The 22899-nt window shown below is 41.2% G+C and overlaps 1 protein-coding gene across 16 annotated transcripts in view; it reads right to left on the bottom strand.

Moving 5' to 3' along the window:
• The window catches only part of Med12l (mediator complex subunit 12-like), a 313028-nt gene that overhangs the window by 18289 nt on the left and 271840 nt on the right, over positions 1–22899 (bottom strand). For 11 of the 16 annotated variants that reach the window (XR_375531.4, XM_030252646.1, XM_006501589.4 and 8 more), the window contains 3 exons: positions 5843–5932; positions 3924–4153; positions 2212–2368 (listed from right to left, as the gene is read on the bottom strand). The exons of 2 other annotated variants lie outside the window; for them this stretch is intronic. Coding sequence is in view for 12 of the 14 variants with exons in the window: in XM_030252646.1 (XP_030108506.1) it covers positions 2212–2368; positions 3924–4153; positions 5843–5932 (477 nt within the window). In the remaining 2 variants the exon portion in view is untranslated. The remainder of the gene's footprint in view (positions 1–2211; positions 2369–3923; positions 4154–5842; positions 5933–22899) is intronic. 3 more of the 16 variants (XR_003954333.1, XM_006501592.4, XM_006501591.4) reach the window with 1 other exon arrangement.

Here is a 22899-nt window from a genome sequence, read left to right as displayed (position 1 = left end):
ACCAAATTGGCTCAAATCCATAGCTCTTGGAAAACACTTCTAAGTCACAGAAGAAACAGAATGCATATACATATGCATGCATGCATATATATACATATATATATATTTTATATTTCTGTGTAGGTAAATAAATGTATGTATATATATTCTCTCAGTGGCCTTTAGTTACTGGTGACCCGACTAGATTTTCATCATATGTATTTTCCCAACTTTGTCTATATACTATTCCCCAAATTACTTGACCTTTTAAAGTGAAAACAATAACTATGTACTTTGAGATCTGCAATACGTGCGATCTGGAGTCCCAGCAGTGGTGCAGATGTGTGTCAACACGAACAGTGTTGGCTGAACCAGAAGCACTGCAATATGAAACTACCATTCACTTGGTTCTCTGCACAATCTCTCAAGAGAGATGAACTCAACTTCTCAACTGCTGACATTTTCCTTTATGCCAAAAGCCAATCATAAAAAGAAGAATAAATGTACTTTAGACAAACGGACGAATCACACTTCCTTTCTTTGTTGCTGATAAGAAACAGTATCAGGGCTCAGGCTAACAGGGGGGAAAGGAACAGGCTACCTAGTGGAGAAAATGATCTATTTGCAACCTTGAAAATGCCCTGGGAAGGCAGAAAGTGATAAGTAAGCAACAAAGCATGGTTCCTTGGTAATTTAGAAATAACAAATCTTAAAACAGAGCCATTCAAATAGTTGCCCTGAAAAAATATTTGCAAACTTGTAGGACAGAGGTTAAAGAACATAACAGTCTCTGTTTTAGTAGTTATGTTACTAAAAATTATTAGAAATAACATCAAATTAGTGCTTTGCTTGAACTGTCTTGAACTGAATTGTTGGTTTATCCAATGCACAGTTAGAAAGCGGCTCTATCATCTTTTCCATTTTATTGATGACAAGTTCAAGAGTAGATTTTTTTCTTTACCACCTTGGCAATGGCCTCTATACAACGAGTAGGACTTCAATAGGCTATAGTCACCCAAATCAGTTACCATGTATTATCAATAATGTATCATGACTTTTAAAATACTTTATCCAAAATGAGGATGTACTAATGGTCACCTTATAAACTGAAGCTCTGTTCTATAGAGGGCTGGTCTTCACTTCTTGCTTCCTTGGATCCTCTCAACTATAATTTTGTAGATCACACTAGATCCAGACGTCATCACTTGGGCATATTTACGGTTTAGATTCTTAGGGGAACTATTTTTTTTTTCCTTCTCTCCATCCAGTGTAAAAGTTGAGACACATCTCCCTTAAGGTCCTTTCTGCATCCCTGCTTTCTTGCCTGTCACCTCATAGAGCATAAATAGTTCTCTTGTGCCTACCCTGCTCCACTAGATTCCACATTTCCCTGTGTTTCTGTGCGGGTAGATAAAGTTGCACCTCATTTTTGGCTGGCAATGAGAGTTCTCTTAACAATCTTACCAAGAAGTATCCATCACTTGTGAATAGTGAAGAAAAATAGCACAGATTTAACACGATTGCCTGCCTGCCTGCCTGCCTGCCTCTGCTTCTTCCTTCATTCCAGTGCTGGGGATTAGCCCAGGGCCATGTGCATTCTGGGAAGGTGCTTTACCAATGACTTATATCCCCCATCCACAATAATACTGGAAAATAAAGAAATCAGAAACACGAATGTGCTAAAGCGAGAAACCCTCGAGACTTCTGTCTACCTAGAAGTCTTAAGTATTTATATCAAATGAACACACGGTAGCTTTCTGGATTCCAACACAGAGCCCTCCAAATTGTGTAATCTCTGCTTCTCCATCTCCACAGTTTAAGTAGAGAAGAAGTGTGATAGAAATCACAATGCTATGAGAATCAAAGAGATGACTGCAAGCTGCTTTTGTTCCTGTCTAATTTGTTCCTTATGAATATTAAATTTTATATGCAAATTGTAGGCTCTTAGGCAATTAGCAACCAGGTAAGCTGAGGCTCACATTTAAACTAAGGCATCCATGTGCCCCCTTGAAGCTCTGGGAAAGGGAATGGTTCTGCCTGCGCAATGCAGTCTCCTGCCCATGGCCTGGCAGATACAGAGAAAAGAAAACTCTCTCTAGATGGAGAACTACAGTGTACTCGCCAAGCCGCTTAGTGTGAAATACATAGGGCGCTTTGGAAGTTAACGCTTCACTCGAAATGCATCTGCACTACCGGAAGGGATGGCATCGCCCTCACCTCCCTACCCCATACCTGGAGGAGTCTCTGCTGCTGTCGAACTTGCTGCTGTCTGGGCCTCATTGGGTCCTGAGGCAGGGGCACCGAGGGGAGGTTGGGATGTGCGGGAGTCAGCACAGCGTCAATTCCCCCGCCCACCAGAGGGCTCTGCTGTAGAGCCTGGTGGTTCAGTCTGGCAAAGAATAATGCAACTTGTGTTCAGGAACCAGGCGTACCACGAAAGTCAGTCAGCGCCTCCAGCATTTTACACACATCCACCAAGAAACAATCCGTGTTCAATAATCATGTGTACAATTAAAACGGGAAAAGGCCAGAGGGTCAGATAACAAATGTGACCCAACGAGAAAAAAAGATGGTAAACATACTACTTTGAGCCAAGTAGCAATCATATAGAAATTACTTTAAAAAAAAAAATCAAATTCGCTGTTAGCAGTAAGTGAAAATAATTTAATATTTACTTCTGGAAGACTGGGAGTAGAATGGCTGAACAGTCGTATTTCATTACTTCTCGAGTATCACTGTGAGTTAGCAGTTTTATTCTCTAACTTTAAAAATGAAGCAGTGGACATAGAGAAATAACTAAGGTCATCCAGAAAAAAAAAATGACACAGGTGGGATTTGAACCCAGATTTTTTTTTTTTAGCACTTAAGCTCAAGTTACTGAGCTCTGCTCTGCTACTACTTATAAAACATGGTGAGCAAAATGCATGTTTTACAAATTATTTCCCACAAATCCCACCGACCTCCCTAACTTTCAGAGAGTTATTATCCTCAGCAGACATGTAGCTGGTCATTGATGGTAACGCATGGGAGCTAAGCTGCTATCCACTGTACAATGTAGTCTATATGATTACAAACCTAATTCTTCTGGACTATATTATCTAATGAGATTGTATATTTTGATAAGCAATAATGATTCCTATCTGTGCCATCCAATGAAATGGCCTCTAGCCACTAGGACTAGTTAGTTATCAGGGTTTAGAAATAAACAAAACTGCAAGGCTCCTTGGTCAAAGCTACAGAATTTCACAAGATAGCTGAGCATCCTGCCAGGTCTTCACGTCACTGCATATGTCACATGAACCTCAAATCTAGCCATGCTGGCCAGAGCTGGCTAAAGTGCACTTAAAAGGTGACTAATGTGTCTGCAGAAATAAATGTTAAATCAGATTTAATTCATTTAAATTTAGCCATGTATGGATAGCGACTACGACAATAAGCAGTACTGACACACCCTAGGAGGAAGGGGTGTGATTAAAACAAGAACCAGAAGAGTCGGCCATGAGTCATCTCTGAGGTGGGAAAAATAAAAACTAAGTCATAACAAAACTTTGCAAAGCACCATGTACAATTAGCTCTACAACAGAAACTGGCTTGATCAACAAATCCTAGTAAGGCGCTGCTAACCATGATCGATAGTTTTCTCAGATACTTTTAATAAAAAAAAAAAATCCTTTTGGGGAGGAAAAAAGCAGAAAAGAAAACACATGGGTAACATCTGAAAAACTTTACATAGCACACATGGAAGAAGTGAGTCAAAACCACAGCATTCTTCAATGAAAGAATTTGGAACCTCTACTGCACGCTGGTTAAAAAAAAAATGAGATGTCAGGACTCAAGTAGAGGAGCTCAAAAACCATTACGGTATCAAACGCTTGGAAGGAGCGAGCTTAACAATCCCAAGGCCGAGAGGGTTTTACTATCGCAATTACTTCAACAGGTATCACCTCTGAGAGCCAGCTACGGGCTGCAGGTACGGGGAGGCCTGCTGCTGCACGTAGCCACTTGGCTGCTGCTGAAGCTGCCGGAGTCTTTCCATCAGCGCTGGGCTGGAATGTGCAGCCGGATAGGCCCTGGAGTTGTAGCTGGGGGAAAGGACCACGCCACCAGGCTGCTGCTGAGCTGCCTGTTGCAAAGGCATCTGTGTTCCATACATTGTGTAGCCCTGGGGCATGGTCTGCAGGAAGGCACAAAGGAAAATGTCAGTGCTCCAGTTAGCACCCATATTCCCATCACTAAGAAACACGGGGCAAAAATAAGCCCAGGAGGTCCAACCTGAAACTCACTGCTCTCACAAGGCTGGGATGACTCAACATATGAGGATGGCTACTCTTGCAGGCGAGAAGTCTAACCAGACACTTAGAGAATAGACTGGCTGGATAATGAATCCACAGAAGTCTCTAGTTCAAAATAATTGGATATTCATTTGCTTTCTAAGTTGAGCTGTCTATTTCATGGGCTAGGAAGGGCAGCATTCTGCATAGAAATAATCAGCGAAGTATCCACACACTCCATGCCTAGATTCAACAAAATCGAAACAATATCAGAATCATCTCCAAAGTGGGACAAGCAAGGGAGGGGCCGTGCCCAGTGAACATCAACTGACGGGGTATACTTTCCCATTCGTACAAGAACCTATTTCTCTAAACCTTGATGCCTTATGTAAAAGACAAACATGGAGTTTTCTGGATCACAAGATAACAATTCTCTGAACAAAATGCTGCCTGTTCTCTGGATCCCCAAAACACCACATATTAAAGCAGTGTAAGAACTCTGACTCTGGAGACAAGAGTGATACACACTAAATGGCAGAAGTGGCCTACAGGAACCCAGACTCGGGACTTACGTAAGACAAACAGGGCACTCCTTTCGGCCATATACATGGAATGAATAGCCAGCCCCAACACAAATCTTATCAAAGTATCGGGTCTTTTTATATAAAAGAAAGAAGTAAGGGTGTAAGGATGCAGAAATAATAAAACTACTAAACAGTTTGGACAAAGGGGGAATAAAGGGCTATTTATTTTATTTTATTTCAAACAGGGTATCTCTATGTAGCCTTGGATATCCTGGAACTCGTTCTGTAGACCAGGCTGGTCTTGAACTCATAGAGATCCACCTGCCTCTGCCTCCCAAGTGCTGGCATTAATTCTATGCAACACTAGTGCCTGACAAAGATCTACATTTTTTAAAGATAAGCACACCCTTTGTTGAGCATTTACTGTGTATGTGACAGTACGCTAATTCCATAGGTTGCCTTGAATCCCACATCTTTCCTCTTGATCTTACAGAAAAGGAAGCTAGACCTCAGAATACCATGCATGTCACACAGCTACAGAGTCAACAACACCTGTACTGCAACCTGACTCAAAGGCCTATTGTCCTGTTCTTCTACCATGATCCCTCATGGAAGTTATCCTTGAATATGAAAATTTCTATAACAAATTATATCATTAAACACTGTATCATAAATAACTGAGATTACTAAACAATTTAATAAATTGATTGATTGATTGATTGATTGATTGATTGATTTTGAGATGCAGTCTCAACTATCTAACCTTAGATGGCCTTAATGCTCCTGCCTCTGCCTCTTGGGTGGATGTTACAGGTGCTCGCCACCACCTTAGATCAAGTGCTTCAACACATTATCAGCGGCAGAGGAGAAGCCTGAATTAATTTCCATTTCTAATCTAAGAGTTTCCTGATCAATCCTGGGACTGACTCAACAACTACTGTTCTGAAATCATGGGAGCAGAAATAACTAAGTTCTCTATCTAGTTGAGAAGCAGTTTCCTTGATCTCCTACTCCAAAGAAATAGCATTAAACATCAAGGAATCCTTTGCTTCAAAGCAGTGTGGGTACCTGTGCTTGTTGCAGCCCTGGATACTGAGGGAGCTGAGGGGAGGGCCGTGCTTGTGCAGTAAAGAGAGCAGCCTGGTCCCCTGGCTGGCCCTGGAAAACAAAATCAGGACAGACTCTGTAACTGAAAGTGCTTGAGTTGAGCTTCTGAATACAGAACTTACAGGTTTCAGACTGTTTGGTGAGCACAGCTTCATGTCATCACCAGTAACACACATAAATTTACGCCTAACCCCTCTCAGCAAAGAGTTTCTTAAGTGACTCTCTAGGAGGGCACACATGCTTCTCTGGGTACTGAGGAGTCCCTTAATTGTGGCTCTCCAGTCACAGGCACTACCCAGCATCTGTGCATAAGGAGAAAAAGACACATGGCATATTCTCACCACATGCAAAATTTCCATGGCTTCTTAATGAAGCTTTATCATAGTGATCTGAAAACCATGCATACTGTTTTCTGAGGAAATTTTAATACCTTCTAAGACTCTATAATGAGGTGTATTCAATAAAATTTCTAATAGCAAATATAGTTCTAAACAACTACATGTAGAGTAGACCCAGTTAATATCTTTTTACTAGCCTCAATTTAATACACTTTGGCCTTCAGAACATAAATCAAAATGATAGCAATACATAAGCTTCATGTACTACTTACATGGTTATTTTATGAAAGCCTGGAGTGATAATCACAGAGGGGGAAAGCCGAGGATCTCAGCATGCCTGCATTTCCCCAGGACTTCATTAACAGGGTGAAATAAATTCAACGTGTAATTATTTTACTACAGTCTCACAATTAAAAAGGGCTAGATCATAGTTGCACGAAATCGTTTTAGAGTGCCTTGGAAAAGCTAAATATATTTCTAACAAAGAAAAGGGATAAATGTTCAGTTTCCGTAGGAGAATGCCAACACCAATCACAGTAAGAATGAAACATCTGTCAATCCTGGGCTGCTACAAAGCCACAAGATACTTCCAACAATGGAGGAGTGTTCCCCCTTCTCCACATCTCTCTAGCATCTGCTGTCACCTGAATTTTTGATGTTAGCCATTCTGACTGGTGTGAGGTGGAATCTCAGGGTTGTTTTGATTTGCATTTCCCTGATGACTAAGAATGTTGAACATTTCTTTAGGTGCTTCTTGGCCTTTCCATATTCCTCAGTTGAAAATTTTCTGCTTAGCTCTGTACCCCATTTTTAAATATGGTTATTTGATTCTTTAGAGTCTAACTTCTTGAGTTCTTTTTATATATTGGATATTAGCCCTCTATCATATATAGGACTGGTAAAGATCTTTTCCCAATCTGTTGGTTGCCTTTTTGTCCTATTGACAGTGTCCTTTGCCTTACAAAAGCTTTGCAATTTTATGAGGGCCCATTTGTCTACTATTGATCTTAGAGCATTAGCCACTGGTGTTCTGTTCAGGAACTTTTCCCCTGTGCCCATGTGTTCGAGGCTCATCTTCACTTTCTCTTTTACTAGACTCAGTGTATCTGAGTTTTATGTGGAGGTTCTTGATCCACTTGGACTTGAGCTTTGTACAAGGAGATAAGAATGGATTAATTTGCATTCTTCTACATGCTGACCTTCAGTTGAACCAGCACTATTTGTTGATGGGATTGCAAGCTGGTACAACCACTCTGGAAATCAGTCTGGCAGTTCCTCAGAAAATTGGACCTAGTATTACCTGAGGACCCTGTTATACTACTCCTGGGCATATACCCAAAAGATTCTCCAATATATAACAAGGATACATTCTCCACTATGTTCGTAGCATCCTTATTTATAATAGCTAGAAACTGGAAAGAACCCAGATGTTCTTCAACAGGGGAATGGATACAGAAAATGTGGTACATTTACAAAATGGAATACTACTCAGCTATTAAAAACAATGAATTAATGAAATTCTTAGGCAAATGTACAGAACTAGAAAATATCATCCTGAGTGAGATAACCCAGTCACAAAAGAACACACATGGTATACACTCACTGATAAGTGGATATTAACCCAAAAGCTCGGAATATCCAAGATACAATTCACAGACCATATGAAGATGAAAAAGAAAGACCAAAGTGTGCATGCTTTGGTCCTTCTTAGAAAGAGAAACAAAATACTTACGGAAGCAAATACAAAGATAAAGTGTGGTGCAGAGACTGAAGGAAAGGCCATTGAAGACTACCCTACCTGGGGATCCATCCCATATATAGTTACCAAACCCAGATACTATTGTGGATGCCAACAAGTGCTTGCTGACAGGAGTCTGATATAGCTGTCTCCTGAGAGGCTCTGTTAGTGTCTGACAAATATAAAGGTGGATGCTTGCAGCCAACCATTGGACTGAGCACAGGGTCCCCAATGGAGGAGCTAGAAAAAGGACCCAAGGAGCTGAAGGGGTTTGCAACCCCATAGGAAGAACAACAATATGAACCAACCAGTACTCCCAGAGCTCCCAGGGACTAAACCACCAACCAAAGAGTACACATGGAGGAACCCATGGCTCCAGACACACATGTAGCAGAGAATTGTCTTGTCGGACATCAACGGGAAGAGAAGCCATTGGTCTTGTGAAGGCTCGATGCCCCAGTGTAAGAGAATTGCCGAACTGGGAAACAGGAGTGTGTAGGTTGGTGAGCAGGGAGAGGGGGATAGAATAGGGGGTTTTGGAGGGGAAACCAGGAAAGGGGATAACATTTGAAATGTAAATAAAGAAAATATCTAATTAAAAAAAAAAAAACAACCTTGGGGCTGGAGAGATCACTCAGCGGTTAAGAGCACTAACTACTCTTCCAAAGGTCCTGAGTTCAAATCCCAGCATACAACCATCCGTAATGAGATCTGACACCTTCTTCTGTAGTGTCTAAAGATAGCTACACTGTTCTTACATATAATAAAATAAATAAATCTTTAAAAAAATAAAAAAAAATAGAAAAAATCTTTACAAGTGCTTTGTGTATATGTTATGGTTTCCAGGTTTTTTGTTTTAAGGGGATTGCTGGGTATACAGAGGTGTGTATTTCTTGTGCTTTTTCTTTGGCTTTTGTCTGTTTGTTATTTTGTCCTGTTCTGGTTTGTTTGTTTCCTAAAAAGAAATGGAAAGGGTGTAGATTCAGGTAGGAGGGGAGCAGAAGAGTCATGGAGGAGCAGGGGAAGGGAAACCATAATCAGAATACATCGTGTGAAAAAAAATCTATTTTCAATGAAAGAAAAAGAAGGAAAAAACTGAAATAATTCAAGTGCCAAAATGTCATCTTACACATATTTTGTCATAATAAAAAGCATTTTCTGACACTACTACCACTGTTACTACTAATAGCTGTAACATAAATCAGTATTGCAATGAACTTCATAGCAAAAATAGTTATACTTAGGACTCATTTGGAAGTTTCTAAGAATCTATGGCTGTAATAATATGCAAAAGTTATGATCATCATAGAAGGCTTATCTGTATTGACCACAGAAAATAGACCCAAAAAAACACTACAAGGTCCTAGTGACAAATTACACACATGTACTGTTTTAGAAAGCCTTCCCTTGCAATTGACTAACGTCAGTTGATGCCAGCACTAACTGCTAAAACTGCCTGATTCATTCCAAAGTAAACAAACCACAAATATGCACCCTGTCTACAACATAGTCTATCAACATGCCTGGACAATGTGGACATAAGCATTTGAATATAGTCATCAAATTCGTAAAATAGGAAAGTAATAAAAAACAAGAGGAGAGAAAATATAAAAATTTCTATTTGTTTAAGTGAATATAAAAAGCAAAGAATCTCTTTTGATGTTAAAATATTTTGTTTGTTGTAATATCTCCCCCGCCCCCAAAATTGAGCTGAATGATTGGAAAATGATCCATGCCAATTATTTTCTTTCATACAACATTAGCAACATGACAATCATAATGTTTACTTCAAGCTTTTAATGAATAAAATCTTTACATGTCTGATTCCTCATAAGCACAAAACTTCCAGAAAAATTAAGAGCTCAGAAACACTGCCAAAGTCTTCTTTACCAAAACAACTTATTAGAGAAACTTCTTACGCAGCAAGCTTGTAATAACCCAAATATTTTTGAAGTTGGAATATGCAAATAAAGGTGTTGCAGTAGTATAAAATATTACCACCAAAAAGCCATGAAACAAGTTGACTTACACACACATGTATTGATTCTCTCTAACATTAGTGGACTTATAGTGTAGGCTGGCTACCTGATACAGAAACCTAATAGTAATTTAGTGGAGAACATCCATTCTTGGATACTCCAGGTAAAGCAAAAGAGATGAGGTCTTATAACATGTACTCTCAAAACCTATGCTCAGAAACCAAACCAAAATAATAAAATATATTCTCCATCCTGGAAAGAAAACAGAGGTGCTGCATTGTGTTAGGAATCTGGAGACAGGTACTGAGTGGAAGTGATAACAGGGTTATTGTAAACCACAGGTCCACTCTCTAGCATCAGCTGACAAATCAAGCCACACATCCCTCTATGAACAATGTGAATCACCACAGGGAGAAGCAAGAACTCAAGAATAGAAAGATTCAGAACTAGGGTTGGGGTGGAGTTACACCTACTATCTATGTACCTGTGAGGGCTTAGGATTTCTATACCATACAAATGCATGGTAAAGATCATGAGGTCATCTAAGGGTAAAGTCTCAGAAAGAAATCTCACTAAACTGGGCATGGTCAGTGCACTCAAACACAAACTGACTACTAATGGAATGAAGACTACAGTTATTAACTATTATAGGCATAAAGCCTGCTTTTTATTTTGCCATCTAAAAGGTAACGGTATAAAAGAATGAAGAAAAGGAACAGATAGAAGGTATTGCCTCTATGCTGTCAAAGTCTTCCGGAAAGGAAGAAACAATTACAGAAGTCCTACAGAACAGGAACAGCAAGAAAATGGCAGAAAGTATAGATGAGATTCTAAATCCTGTTATACATGTAGTCAAGCTCCACATGAAAAGAATCACTTTAAAAAAAAAAAAAGTTCTTTAGGAAGTCAAAACTCGAGCCCTACAAATTTTTCATTAATTTATGCCAAATGATTGGGGCACCGATAAACAATATGGGGATATTTTGTCATAAAATGATATATCCTGAGAGTTAAATGGGGCTTATCAGATCGAGACGTTTGCTGTGACTAAATGATCCGGGAGCCCCACTCACTGCAAACAACTGGGGCCAGCCTAGAGCCAGTAGCAGAGCTCAGACCATCTGGGTAACATTAAACAGAGAAGATAGGAAATAAACCAGTCAGCAGGCCATAGCTTACTGGATGTAATCAATTAGTTCCAAGCCCAGGAAGTACAGTATGAGGCTGATCATGTATTCAGCCAGCCACCGTAAACAACAAATATGAATTTACAGTACCATCACTGTTTGCAGACTGACAGAATAGAATTGAGAAATAGGCAACTAACTCTCAGGTGAATTTCCTTCCTTAATCATTTTAGACCTGTGTTCCAGGAGACAGTGATGACGAAGACAGGCAAGCTTCTACAAGCATCCCACGTTCTAGAGACAGACACAAGAAAGAACACCAGAGCTTGGCTTTCCTAGAGATAGGGATGTATGAGAGGAATTTCCCAGCAAAAATGATCAATTTTAGGTGCCAGTGCATACATCACTATATTTGCTTGGTTCCAACAGCCACCTTCATAACAGTGTTTTATTTCTTTGCACAATATCCATATCTTTTCCCATTAACAAATATGCTATGTTCATTTTCCTCTAGGCGAGATCTTGGCACAGATCAACTGTTTTATGCCAATGTTACCATTCAGTAGAAACACAATATACTAATAATTAAAACCAAATTCCATGTACATGCCTTCTACCAAAGGACATCATGGAAGGATTTACATATTCCGTACTGAGTCAGTTGTTTCCTCTTCCTGAGTTCATGACTGTACTGTTATGTTCCTAAGTGACACTTAGTGAAAATATTAAAATTAAAGAATTCTTTAGGAAGACTCTTTTGTCTAACTTTAACAAAAGACTATCATTTAAACTATGCTCAGTTCATGATTTCTGGACAGTTATCCAACAGAAAACAGGAATGACAAACCAATTTAAAAATGCCTAAATTTTATATCAGGAAAAATGTAAGGCAGTTCAGAAATCAGCAACAAAAATAATAAATTACAGAGCAGTAAAATACATGTGTGCCATTATTTATATACTCCATCGATCTGTAGAGTAATTCAGGACAATAATCACTTTGATGGCGTCAAGCTATGCAGTAAGAGCACCAAGCTTTCATGGTAGTGATTGCCCCTTAATGAAAGGGAAGGAGATGACAAGAAATACAAGATCTCCAGTCATGTCTAAAAAGCTTACTCTTCAACAAAATAAGCATAAGAAAAAGTCATGATGGCGGAACAAAGTTATTTAATAAATAAACACGAGGAAAGAGCAGGGTCCTTTTTTTTTGGGGGGGGGGGGTCTGTATTCTTTAAATACACAACTGACACAACTGAAGAGAGCATGGGAGAGAGAAAAAGCAAAGACAAGAGATTCCAAAATGATAAAAACCTATGCCTAAGTTATGAGATCAATCATTGAGTCATGGGTTGGTGTACAACTGGAATGGCCACAGCTATCCACAACCTGTGTATGTGTGAAATCAGATGGACTTTTCTCAAGCATTTACCAGTTCTGGAAGGCTCTGATTCTGCCTTCCTTCCTTTCTTCAACTACCTACCTCCACGGTTATAACTAAATTTGCTTACCAATTCTTATAATGCTTACAATGGTCAGGCATCTCTATTTTCTGTCAACATCTCTTTGCGATTATAAAAGTGAGTGATCCATTATTAGTTGTCAGTGTACAGGCAATAACAGAGGCCAATCACTTTCTCAATAAAGTCAGAAACGGGAAGGAATGAAAAGAGGTTCCTTTGCCAAACCATCTTTGTTCATGTCAACAGGGGCGATTGCTGTAAGGGACACTCAGTTATAACTATAAGCATCTCATCAAGTAGTTAGATACCAAGACAGCATCTTCAGACATTCGCAAAGAAATAAAAGGTTGTCTTTGTGACAGAACAAATCCCTCAAAGGTGGATGTCAGACCAAAACAGAGAACATATCTTAGGGGATAAGAGTTCTGTTTACAGCTGAAACAGTTTGCTTAGTGTTCAAATCTAGCTAAGAGGTAAAGCTGTTTGTCTTGTGTTGAGTCCCTGGCTAGCTGAGGTTTCTACTTGTAATCAAGAGTAAGTTTCTGGTCTGACATAGACTGCCACTTATCCCCATTCACTGATGTCTATTTTTGCCTTTGTGGCTACTTGCAAGCCCCCATTTACTTTGTTTCTTCCTTTTCATTGCATCCTTGTAACAGTGAATAACCACCGACCCTTCTGCCACCTGTGAACATCTTATAAGAAGAACTCCAAGAGGCCAGTGGAGGGCTGCTCTTGAAAACCCTGACTGAGTCGTGACTCGAGCCCCGGGCTACCTTGCCAGCAGAGTCTTGCCCAACACCCGCAAGGGTCCGCACAGGACTCCCCACGGGACCCTAAGACCTCTGGTGAGTGGATCACAGAGCCTGCCCCAATCCAATCGCGCGGAACCCGAGACTGCGATACATAGGGAAGCAGGCTACCCGGGCCTGATCTGGGGCACAAGTCCCTTCCGCTCTACTCGAGACTCGAGCCCCGGGCTACCTTGCCAGCAGAGTCTTACCCAACACCCGCAAGGGTCCACACGGGACTCCCCACGGGACCCTAAGACCTCTGGTGAGTGGATCACAGTGCCTGCCCCAATCCAATCGGGCGGAACTCGAGACTGCGGTACATAGGGAAGCAGGCTACCCGGGCCTGATCTGGGGCACAAGTCCCTTCCGCTCGACTCGAGACTCGAGCCCCGGGCTACCTTGCCAGCAGAGTCTTGCCCAACACCCGCAAGGGTCCACACGGGACTCCCCACAGGACCCTAAGACCTCTGGTGAGTGGATCACAGTGCCTGCCCCAATCCAATCGCGCGGAACTTGAGACTGCGGTACATAGGGAAGCAGGCTACCCGGGCCTGATCTGGGACACAAGTCCCTTCCGCTCGACTCGAGACTCGAGCCCCAGGCTACCTTGCCAGCAGAGTCTTGCCCAACACCCGCAAGGGTCCACACAGGACTCCCCACGGGACCCTAAGACCTCTGGTGAGTGGATCACAGTGCCTGCCCCAATCCAATCGCGCGGAACTTGAGACTGCGGTACATAGGGAAGCAGGCTACCCGGGCCTGATCTGGGGCACAAGTCCCTTCCGCTCGACTCGAGACTCGAGCCCCGGGCTACCTTGACAGCAGAGTCTTGCCCAACACCCGCAAGGGCCCACACGGGACTCCCCACGGGACCCTAAGACCTCTGGTGAGTGGAACACAGCGCCTACCCCAATCCAATCGCGTGGAACTTGAGACTGCGGTACATAGGGAAGCAGGCTACCCGGGCTTGATCTGGGGCACAAACCCCTTCCACTCCACTCGAGCCCCGGCTACCTTGCCAGCTGAGTCGCCTGACACCCGCAAGGGCCCACACAGGATTCCACACGTGATCCTAAGACCTCTAGTGAGTGGAACACAACTTCTGCCAGGAGTCTGGTTCGAACACCAGATATCTGGGTACCTGCCTTGCAAGAAGAGAGCTTGCCTGCAGAGAATACTCTGCCCACTGAAACTAAGGAGAGTGCTACCCCCCAGGTCTGCTCATAGAGGCTAACAGAGTCACCTGAAGAACAAGCTCTTAACAGTGACAACTAAAACAGCTAGCTTCAGAGATTACCAGATGGCGAAAGGCAAACGTAAGAATCCTACTAACAGAAATCAAGACTACTCACCATCATCAGAACGCAGCACTCCCACCCCACCTAGTCCTGGGCACCCCAACACAACCGAAAATCTAGACCCAGATTTAAAAACATTTCTCATGATGATGATAGAGGACATCAAGAAGGACTTTCATAAGTCACTTAAAGATTTACAGGAGAGCACTGCTAAAGAGTTACAGGCTCTTAAAGAAAAGCAGGAAAACACAGCCAAACAGGTGATGGAAATGAACAAAACCATACTAGAACTAAAAGGGGAAGTAGACACAATAAAGAAAACCCAAAGCGAGGCAACGCTGGAGATAGAAACCCTAGGAAAGAGATCTGGAACCATAGATGCGAGCATCAGCAACAGAATACAAGAAATGGAAGAGAGAATCTCAGGTGCAGAAGATTCCATAGAGAACATCGACACAACAGTCAAAGAAAATACAAAATGCAAAAGGATCCTAACTCAAAACATCCAGGTAATCCAGGACACAATGAGAAGACCAAACCTACGGATAATAGGAATTGATGAGAATGAAGATTTTCAACTTAAAGGGCCAGCTAATATCTTCAACAAAATAATAGAAGAAAACTTCCCAAACATAAAAAAAGAGATGCCCATGATCATACAAGAAGCATACAGAACTCCAAATAGACTGGACCAGAAAAGAAATTCCTCCCGACACATAATAATCAGAATAACAAATGCACTAAATAAAGATAGAATATTAAAAGCAGTAAGGGAGAAAGGTCAAGTAACATATAAAGGAAGGCCTATCAGAATTACACCAGACTTTTCACCAGAGACTATGAAAGCCAGAAGAGCCTGGACAGATGTTATACAGACACTAAGAGAACACAAATGCCAGCCCAGGCTACTATACCCGGCCAAACTCTCAATTACCATAGATGGAGAAACCAAAGTATTCCACGACAAAACCAAGTTCACACAATATCTTTCCACGAATCCAGCCCTTCAAAGGATAATAACAGAAAAGAAGCAATACAAGGACGGAAATCACGCCCTAGAACAACCAAGAAAGTAATCATTCAACAAACCAAAAAGAAGACAGCCACAAGAACAGAATGCCAACTCTAACAACAAAAATAAAAGGGAGCAACAATTACTTTTCCTTAATATCTCTTAATATCAATGGACTGAATTCCCCAATAAAAAGACATAGACTAACAGACTGGCTACACAAACAGGACCCAACATTCTGCTGCTTACAGGAAACCCATCTCAGGGAAAAAGACAGACACTACCTCAGAGTGAAAGGCTGGAAAACAATTTTCCAAGCAAATGGACTGAAGAAACAAGCTGGAGTAGCCATTTTAATATCGGATAAAATCGACTTCCAACCCAAAGTTATCAAAAAAGACAAGGAGGGACACTTCATACTCATCAAAGGTAAAATCCTCCAAGAGGAACTCTCAATTCTGAATATCTACGCTCCAAATGCAAGGGCAGCCACATTCATTAGAGACACTTTAGTAAAGCTCAAAGCATACATTGCACCTCACACAATAATAGTGGGAGACTTCAACACACCACTTTCTTCAAAGGACAGATCGTGGAAACAGAAACTAAACAGGGACACAGTGAAACTAACAGAAGTTATGAAACAAATGGACCTGACAGATATCTACAGAACATTTTATCCTAAAACAAAAGGATATACCTTCTTCTCAGCACCTCACGGGACCTTCTCCAAAATTGACCATATAATTGGTCACAAAACAGGCCTCAATAGATACAAAAATATTGAAATTGTCCCATGTATCCTATCAGACCACCATGGCCTAAGACTGATCTTCAATAACAACATAAATAATGGAAAGCCAACATTCACGTGGAAACTGAATAACACTCTTCTCAATGATACCTTGGTCAAGGAAGGAATAAAGAAAGAAATTAAAGACTTTTTAGAGTTTAATGAAAATGAAGCCACAACGTACCCAAACCTATGGGACACAATGAAAGCATTTCTAAGAGGGAAACTCATAGCGCTGAGTGCCTCCAAGAAGAAACGGGAGACAGCACATACTAGCAGCTTGACAACACATCTAAAAGCCCTAGAAAAAAAGGAAGCAAATTCACCCAAGAGGAGTAGACGGCAGGAAATAATCAAACTCAGGGGTGAAATCAACCAAGTGGAAACAAGAAGAACTATTCAAAGAATTAACCAAACGAGGAGTTGGTTCTTTGAGAAAATCAACAAGATAGATAAACCCTTAGCTAGACTCACTAAAGGGCACAGGGACAAAATCCTAATTAACAAAATCAGAAATGAAAAGGGAGACATAACAACAGATCCTGAAGAAATCCAAAACACCATCAGATCCTTCTACAAAAGGCTATACTCAACAAAACTGGAAAACCTGGACGAAATGGACAAATTTCTGGACAGATACCAGGTACCAAAGTTGAATCAGGATCAAGTTGACCATCTAAACAGTCCCATATCACCTAAAGAAATAGAAGCAGTTATTAATAGTCTCCCAACCAAAAAAAGCCCAGGACCAGATGGGTTTAGTGCAGAGTTCTATCAGACCTTCAAAGAAGATCTAATTCCAATTCTGCACAAACTATTTCACAAAATAGAAGTAGAAGGTACTCTACCCAACTCATTTTATGAAGCCACTATTACTCTGATACCTAAACCACAGAAAGATCCAACAAAGATAGAGAACTTCAGACCAATTTCTCTTATGAATATCGATGCAAAAATCCTCAATAAAATTCTCGCTAACCGAATCCAAGAACACATTAAAGCAATCATCCATCCTGACCAAGTAGGTTTTATTCCAGGGATGCAGGGATGGTTTAATATACGAAAATCCATCAATGTAATCCATTATATAAACAAACTCAAAGACAAAAACCACATGATCATCTCGTTAGATGCAGAAAAAGCATTTGACAAGATCCAACACCCATTCATGATAAAAGTTTTGGAAAGATCAGGAATTCAAGGCCCATACCTAAACATGATAAAAGCAATCTACAGCAAACCAGTAGCCAACATCAAAGTAAATGGAGAGAAGCTGGAAGCAATCCCACTAAAATCAGGGACTAGACAAGGCTGCCCACTTTCTCCCTACCTTTTCAACATAGTACTTGAAGTATTAGCCAGAGCAATTCGACAACAAAAGGAGATCAAGGGGATACAAATTGGAAAAGAGGAAGTCAAAATATCACTTTTTGCAGATGATATGATAGTATATATAAGTGACCCTAAAAATTCTACCAGAGAACTCCTAAACCTGATAAACAGCTTCGGTGAAGTAGCTGGATATAAAATAAACTCAAACAAGTCAATGGCCTTTCTCTATACAAAGAATAAACAGGCTGAGAAAGAAATTAGGGAAACAACACCCTTCTCAATAGTCACAAATAATATAAAATATCTTGGCGTGATTCTAACTAAGGAGGTGAAAGATCTGTATGATAAAAACTTCAAATCTCTGAAGAAAGAAATTAAAGAAGATCTCAGAAGATGGAAAGATCTCCCATGCTCATGGATTGGCAGGATCAACATTGTAAAAATGGCTATCTTGCCAAAAGCAATCTACAGATTCAATGCAATCCCCATCAAAATTCCAACTCAATTCTTCAACGAATTGGAAGGAGCAATTTGCAAATTTGTTTGGAATAACAAAAAACCTAGGATAGCAAAAAGTCTTCTCAAGGATAAAAGAACTTCTGGCGGAATCACCATGCCAGACCTAAAGCTTTACTACAGAGCAATTGTGATAAAAACTGCATGGTACTGGTATAGAGACAGACAAGTAGACCAATGGAATAGAATTGAAGATCCAGAAATGAACCCACACACCTATGGTCACTTGATCTTCGACAAGGGAGCTAAAACCATCCAGTGGAAGAAAGACAGCATTTTCAACAATTGGTGCTGGCACAACTGGTTGTTATCATGTAGAAGAATGCGAATCGATCCATACTTATCTCCTTGTACTAAGGTCAAATCTAAGTGGATCAAGGAACTTCACATAAAACCAGAGACACTGAAACTTATAGAGGAGAAAGTGGGGAAAAGCCTTGAAGATATGGGCACAGGGGAAAAATTCCTGAACAGAACAGCAATGGCTTGTGCTGTAAGATCGAGAATCGACAAATGGGACCTAATGAAACTCCAAAGTTTCTGCAAGGCAAAAGACACCGTCAATAAGACAAAAAGACCACCAACAGATTGGGAAAGGATCTTTACCTATCCTAAATCAGATAGGGGACTAATATCCAACATATATAAAGAACTCAAGAAGGTGGACTTCAGAAAATCAAATAACCCCATTAAAAAATGGGGCTCAGAACTGAACAAAGAATTCTCACCTGAGGAATACCGAATGGCAGAGAAGCACTTGAAAAAATGTTCAACATCCTTAATCATCAGGGAAATGCAAATCAAAACAACCCTGAGATTCCACCTCACACCAGTCAGAATGGCTAAGATCAAAAATTCAGGTGACAGCAGATGCTGGCGAGGATGTGGAGAAAGAGGAACACTCCTCCATTGTTGGTGGGAGTGCAGGCTTGTACAACCACTCTGGAAATCAGTCTGGCGGTTCCTCAGAAAACTGGACATAGTACTACCGGAGGATCCAGCAATACCTCTCCTGGGCATATATCCAGAAGATGCCCCAACAGGTAAGAAGGACACATGCTCCACTATGTTCATAGCAGCCTTATTTATAATAGCCAGAAGCTGGAAAGAACCTAGATGCCCCTCAACAGAGGAAGGGATACAGAAAATGTGGTACATCTACACAATGGAGTACTACTCAGCTATTAAAAAGAATGAATTTATGAAATTCCTAGCCAAATGGATGGACCTGGAGGGCATCATCCTGAGTGAGGTAACACATTCACAAAGAAACTCACACAATATGTATTCACTGATAAGTGGATATTAGCCCCAAACCTAGGATACCCAAGATATAAGATATAATTTGCTAAACACATGAAACTCAAGGAGAATGAAGACTGAAGTGTGGACACTATGCCCCTCCTTAGATTTGGGAACAAAACACCCATGGAAGGAGTTACAGAGACGGAGTTTGGAGCTGAGATGAAAGGATGGACCATGTAGAGACTGCCATAGCCAGGGATCCACCCCATAATCAGCATCCAAACGCTGACACCATTGCATACACTAGCAAGATTTTATTGAAAGGACGCAGATGTAGCTGTCTCTTGTGAGACTATGCCGGGGCCCAGCAAACACAGAAGTGGATGCTCACAGTCAGCTAATGGATGGATCATAGGGCTCCCAATGGAGGAGCTAGAGAAAGTAGCCAAGGAGCTAAAGGGATCTGCAACCCTATAGGTGGAACAACATTATGAGCTAACCAGTACCCCGGAGCTCTTGACTCTAGCTGCATATATATCAAAAGATGGCCTAATCGGCCATCACTGGAAAGAGAGGCCCATTGGACTTGCAAACTTTATATGCCCCAGTACAGGGGAATACCAGGGCCAAAAAGGGGGAGTGGGTGGGCAGGGGAGTGGGGGTGGGTGGATATGGGGGACTTTTGGTATAGCATTGGAAATGTAAATGAGTTAAATACCTAATAAAAAATGGAAAAAAAAAAAAAAAAAAAAAAAAAAGAAAAGAAAACCCTGACTGAGGGGGAGACAACTGGATGGCCAATCAGAAGTGCAGCCAAATACATCTTGCTTTAATTTGTATAATCGTGGTCTTGGTCCTTCTTTTCTCTTGAATCTTGGGATTAGTGCCTGAACAGAAAATCACATGGCTGACTGAAGTTCCTATCTGATGTACAGGGGGACTAGAAAGTTATTCTATTTTAACCTTGTATCAGGTAAGCAGCAGGATTCTGCATAAACCATTCTCTTTGTTGGAAGGAAAGAGGCTGCAGACACTCTGTAAGGACTGAGATACTTACAGACCTCAAACTTCTGTCTCTTCTGTGCATTTAGGCTTCAAAATGGCCACAGCAGAGGTCATTCCAGAAGCACCCAGATAGCTTCTGGATTGTGTGGGTGGCAGTCACACAGCTGAGGGTAAGTCTATTGGGAAGCTGTAGATGCCTGAGAATGGCTCCTTAGATCATGTATGCATTTATTTAACACTTCCTAGGCTTCCGATGTGTCCTCAGTAGGTAAGGTGGTGGTAAAAGGGACACTAAGGCCCAATGCCTAACCCTGTAAGATAAGCCAACAAGCATGGCAGCAGAAACAGCCACAGTGGAGCCTGGAAGTGTCTGGTAAAATTCCAAGACCAGCTATAAAAGGATCTCAATATATCTACACCTAGGAAAAAATAGATTCCTTGCCAAAGAGGTTTATAAAGGAGTCCCATATTATATCTTCATATTGTTATCTTCAAGAAGTGAAAAAAGTTTGCTGGGGGACACAAATCCAAAAATATTACTAGCTCTTGTGTGACTCCGTGTACGGGCATTTAACCTGAGAAAGCATTCCTTCCAAGTTAGAATCAACATCTCTATTATTTTGTCATGAAATGATTAGTGCTTAGAAAAGCCTATTGTGTCCAGCATGATACACTCTACCAAGTTACCCATATGACTTATATTTCACACAATTCTACCACTGATTTCAAGTAATTACCAAAAGGAGATTCTTTTTCCCACCACAGCATATTTGTCTACATTCCAGTTATATTAATAACAAGTATAACTGTGGGTGGTTCAAATACAAATGGCCCCTACAGGCTCCTATATTTGAATAACTCATCATTAGGGAGTGCTGGTACCTGAGAGAGATTAGGAAGGATTGTTGGAGTATGTCTACCTTTGTTGGAATAAGTGTGTCACTGGGGGTAAGGTTTTGGGGTTTCAGAAGCCTAAGCCACACCCAGTGGCAGTCTTCCTACTGCTTGAAGGTCCAGATATAGAACTCTCGGCTTCTTCTCCAGCACTGTCTGCCTGAATGCCTCAGTTTAACACTTCCTCTGCTATGGTCATGGTGTACCTTCATGGCAAGAGAACAGTGACTAAGACAACTACTTATAAAGAGCGGGGGGGGGGGGGGAGCTCACCATGTGTATCATGCCATGTGTATCTTGTTTGTTTACTCTGAAGGGTCCCCGCCCATATGGCTGCATAACTATGCCTTCTTCTTTCTTCTGAGAGGGCTTGGAGATTTAGCTCAATGGTAAAGCACTTGCCTACGCTGTTACACCAAGGCCTAGGCTTGATCTGCAGTAGAGTTCATATCCTCCTCCACTAGCCAGCACATGAAGAAGAGTGACATAAAAGAGCTTATTATCTGTTAGGCAAGCTCTGGGAACTTCAAAACTGTTTTTAGTTGGGGGAGAATTATGAGGAGCAGGCTGATGCTATGAAACTGATTATCTGATGAAGACATATAGGACTATGAAGGATAAAACAATTGAGATGAAGAAGAAAGCAAAACAAAACCAAAGCACTGGCCTAGAAGAATTAGTACGAAAACACAGATGGGCCATCAGCTCCAGTGCATTTAATCTGCACAACTCTGCAGGAGACAAAAGTCACTGAGGTCTATTTGAGTGCTGAGAGGAAGGCCTTTGATGACTCTGTCTCATTAAACTCCTTAGTTGCCATGGTTACCCGTATGCCCCTGACCTTTCCTCCAGAGCTCAGAACCACTTTCAGTGGCAACTCAAAGCTAAGTTCAGCAGTGACGGTTTGAAAGTAAGCTGCAAGTAAGACAAGTTTGGGGTTGTGCTAAAAGAGCAAGCAAATCTGAAGCAAGATGGGCTGGAGAGATGGCTCAGTGGTTAAGAGCACTGGCTGTTCTTCCAGAAGACCAGGGTTCAATTCCCAGCCCCCTCATGGCAGCTCACAACAGTCTGTAGCTCCTGTTCAGGAGGATCTGACACCCTCACACAGACATACATGCAGTCAAAACACCAGTGCACATAAAATAAAAATAAATAATTAAAATAAAAAAGAATTTGAAGCAAGAACAAGTGTGTGTATGCTTACTCTCCAAGAAAGAACAGCTAAAAACCTCAAAGAGGGTTTTAACAGCTCCAAACATCTTGCTTATTTAAGCCAAATTGGTATGTTTTTTTAAGCATTTTATTCCACTTCTCATCAGTTATGTGTACAGAGCGACTCTGCTCATCTTACCTGATATGCATGGAGTTTATGCAGCCGACAGAGTCAGGGAAAAACAAGCCCATGATAACCTCTGCTTAACATCCTCACGTTTCCAGAGCAGTTTTAAAAAGACAACTTTTAAGAGTGCATAAGGGGTCTCTTC

The sequence above is a fragment of the Mus musculus genome, chromosome 3 (genome assembly GCF_000001635.26).
Source record: "Mus musculus strain C57BL/6J chromosome 3, GRCm38.p6 C57BL/6J".
Lineage (NCBI taxonomy): Eukaryota > Metazoa > Chordata > Mammalia > Rodentia > Muridae > Mus > Mus musculus.
Note: the sequence above shows the minus strand (reverse complement) of the source record. Positions and strands in the feature narration are given on the sequence as shown.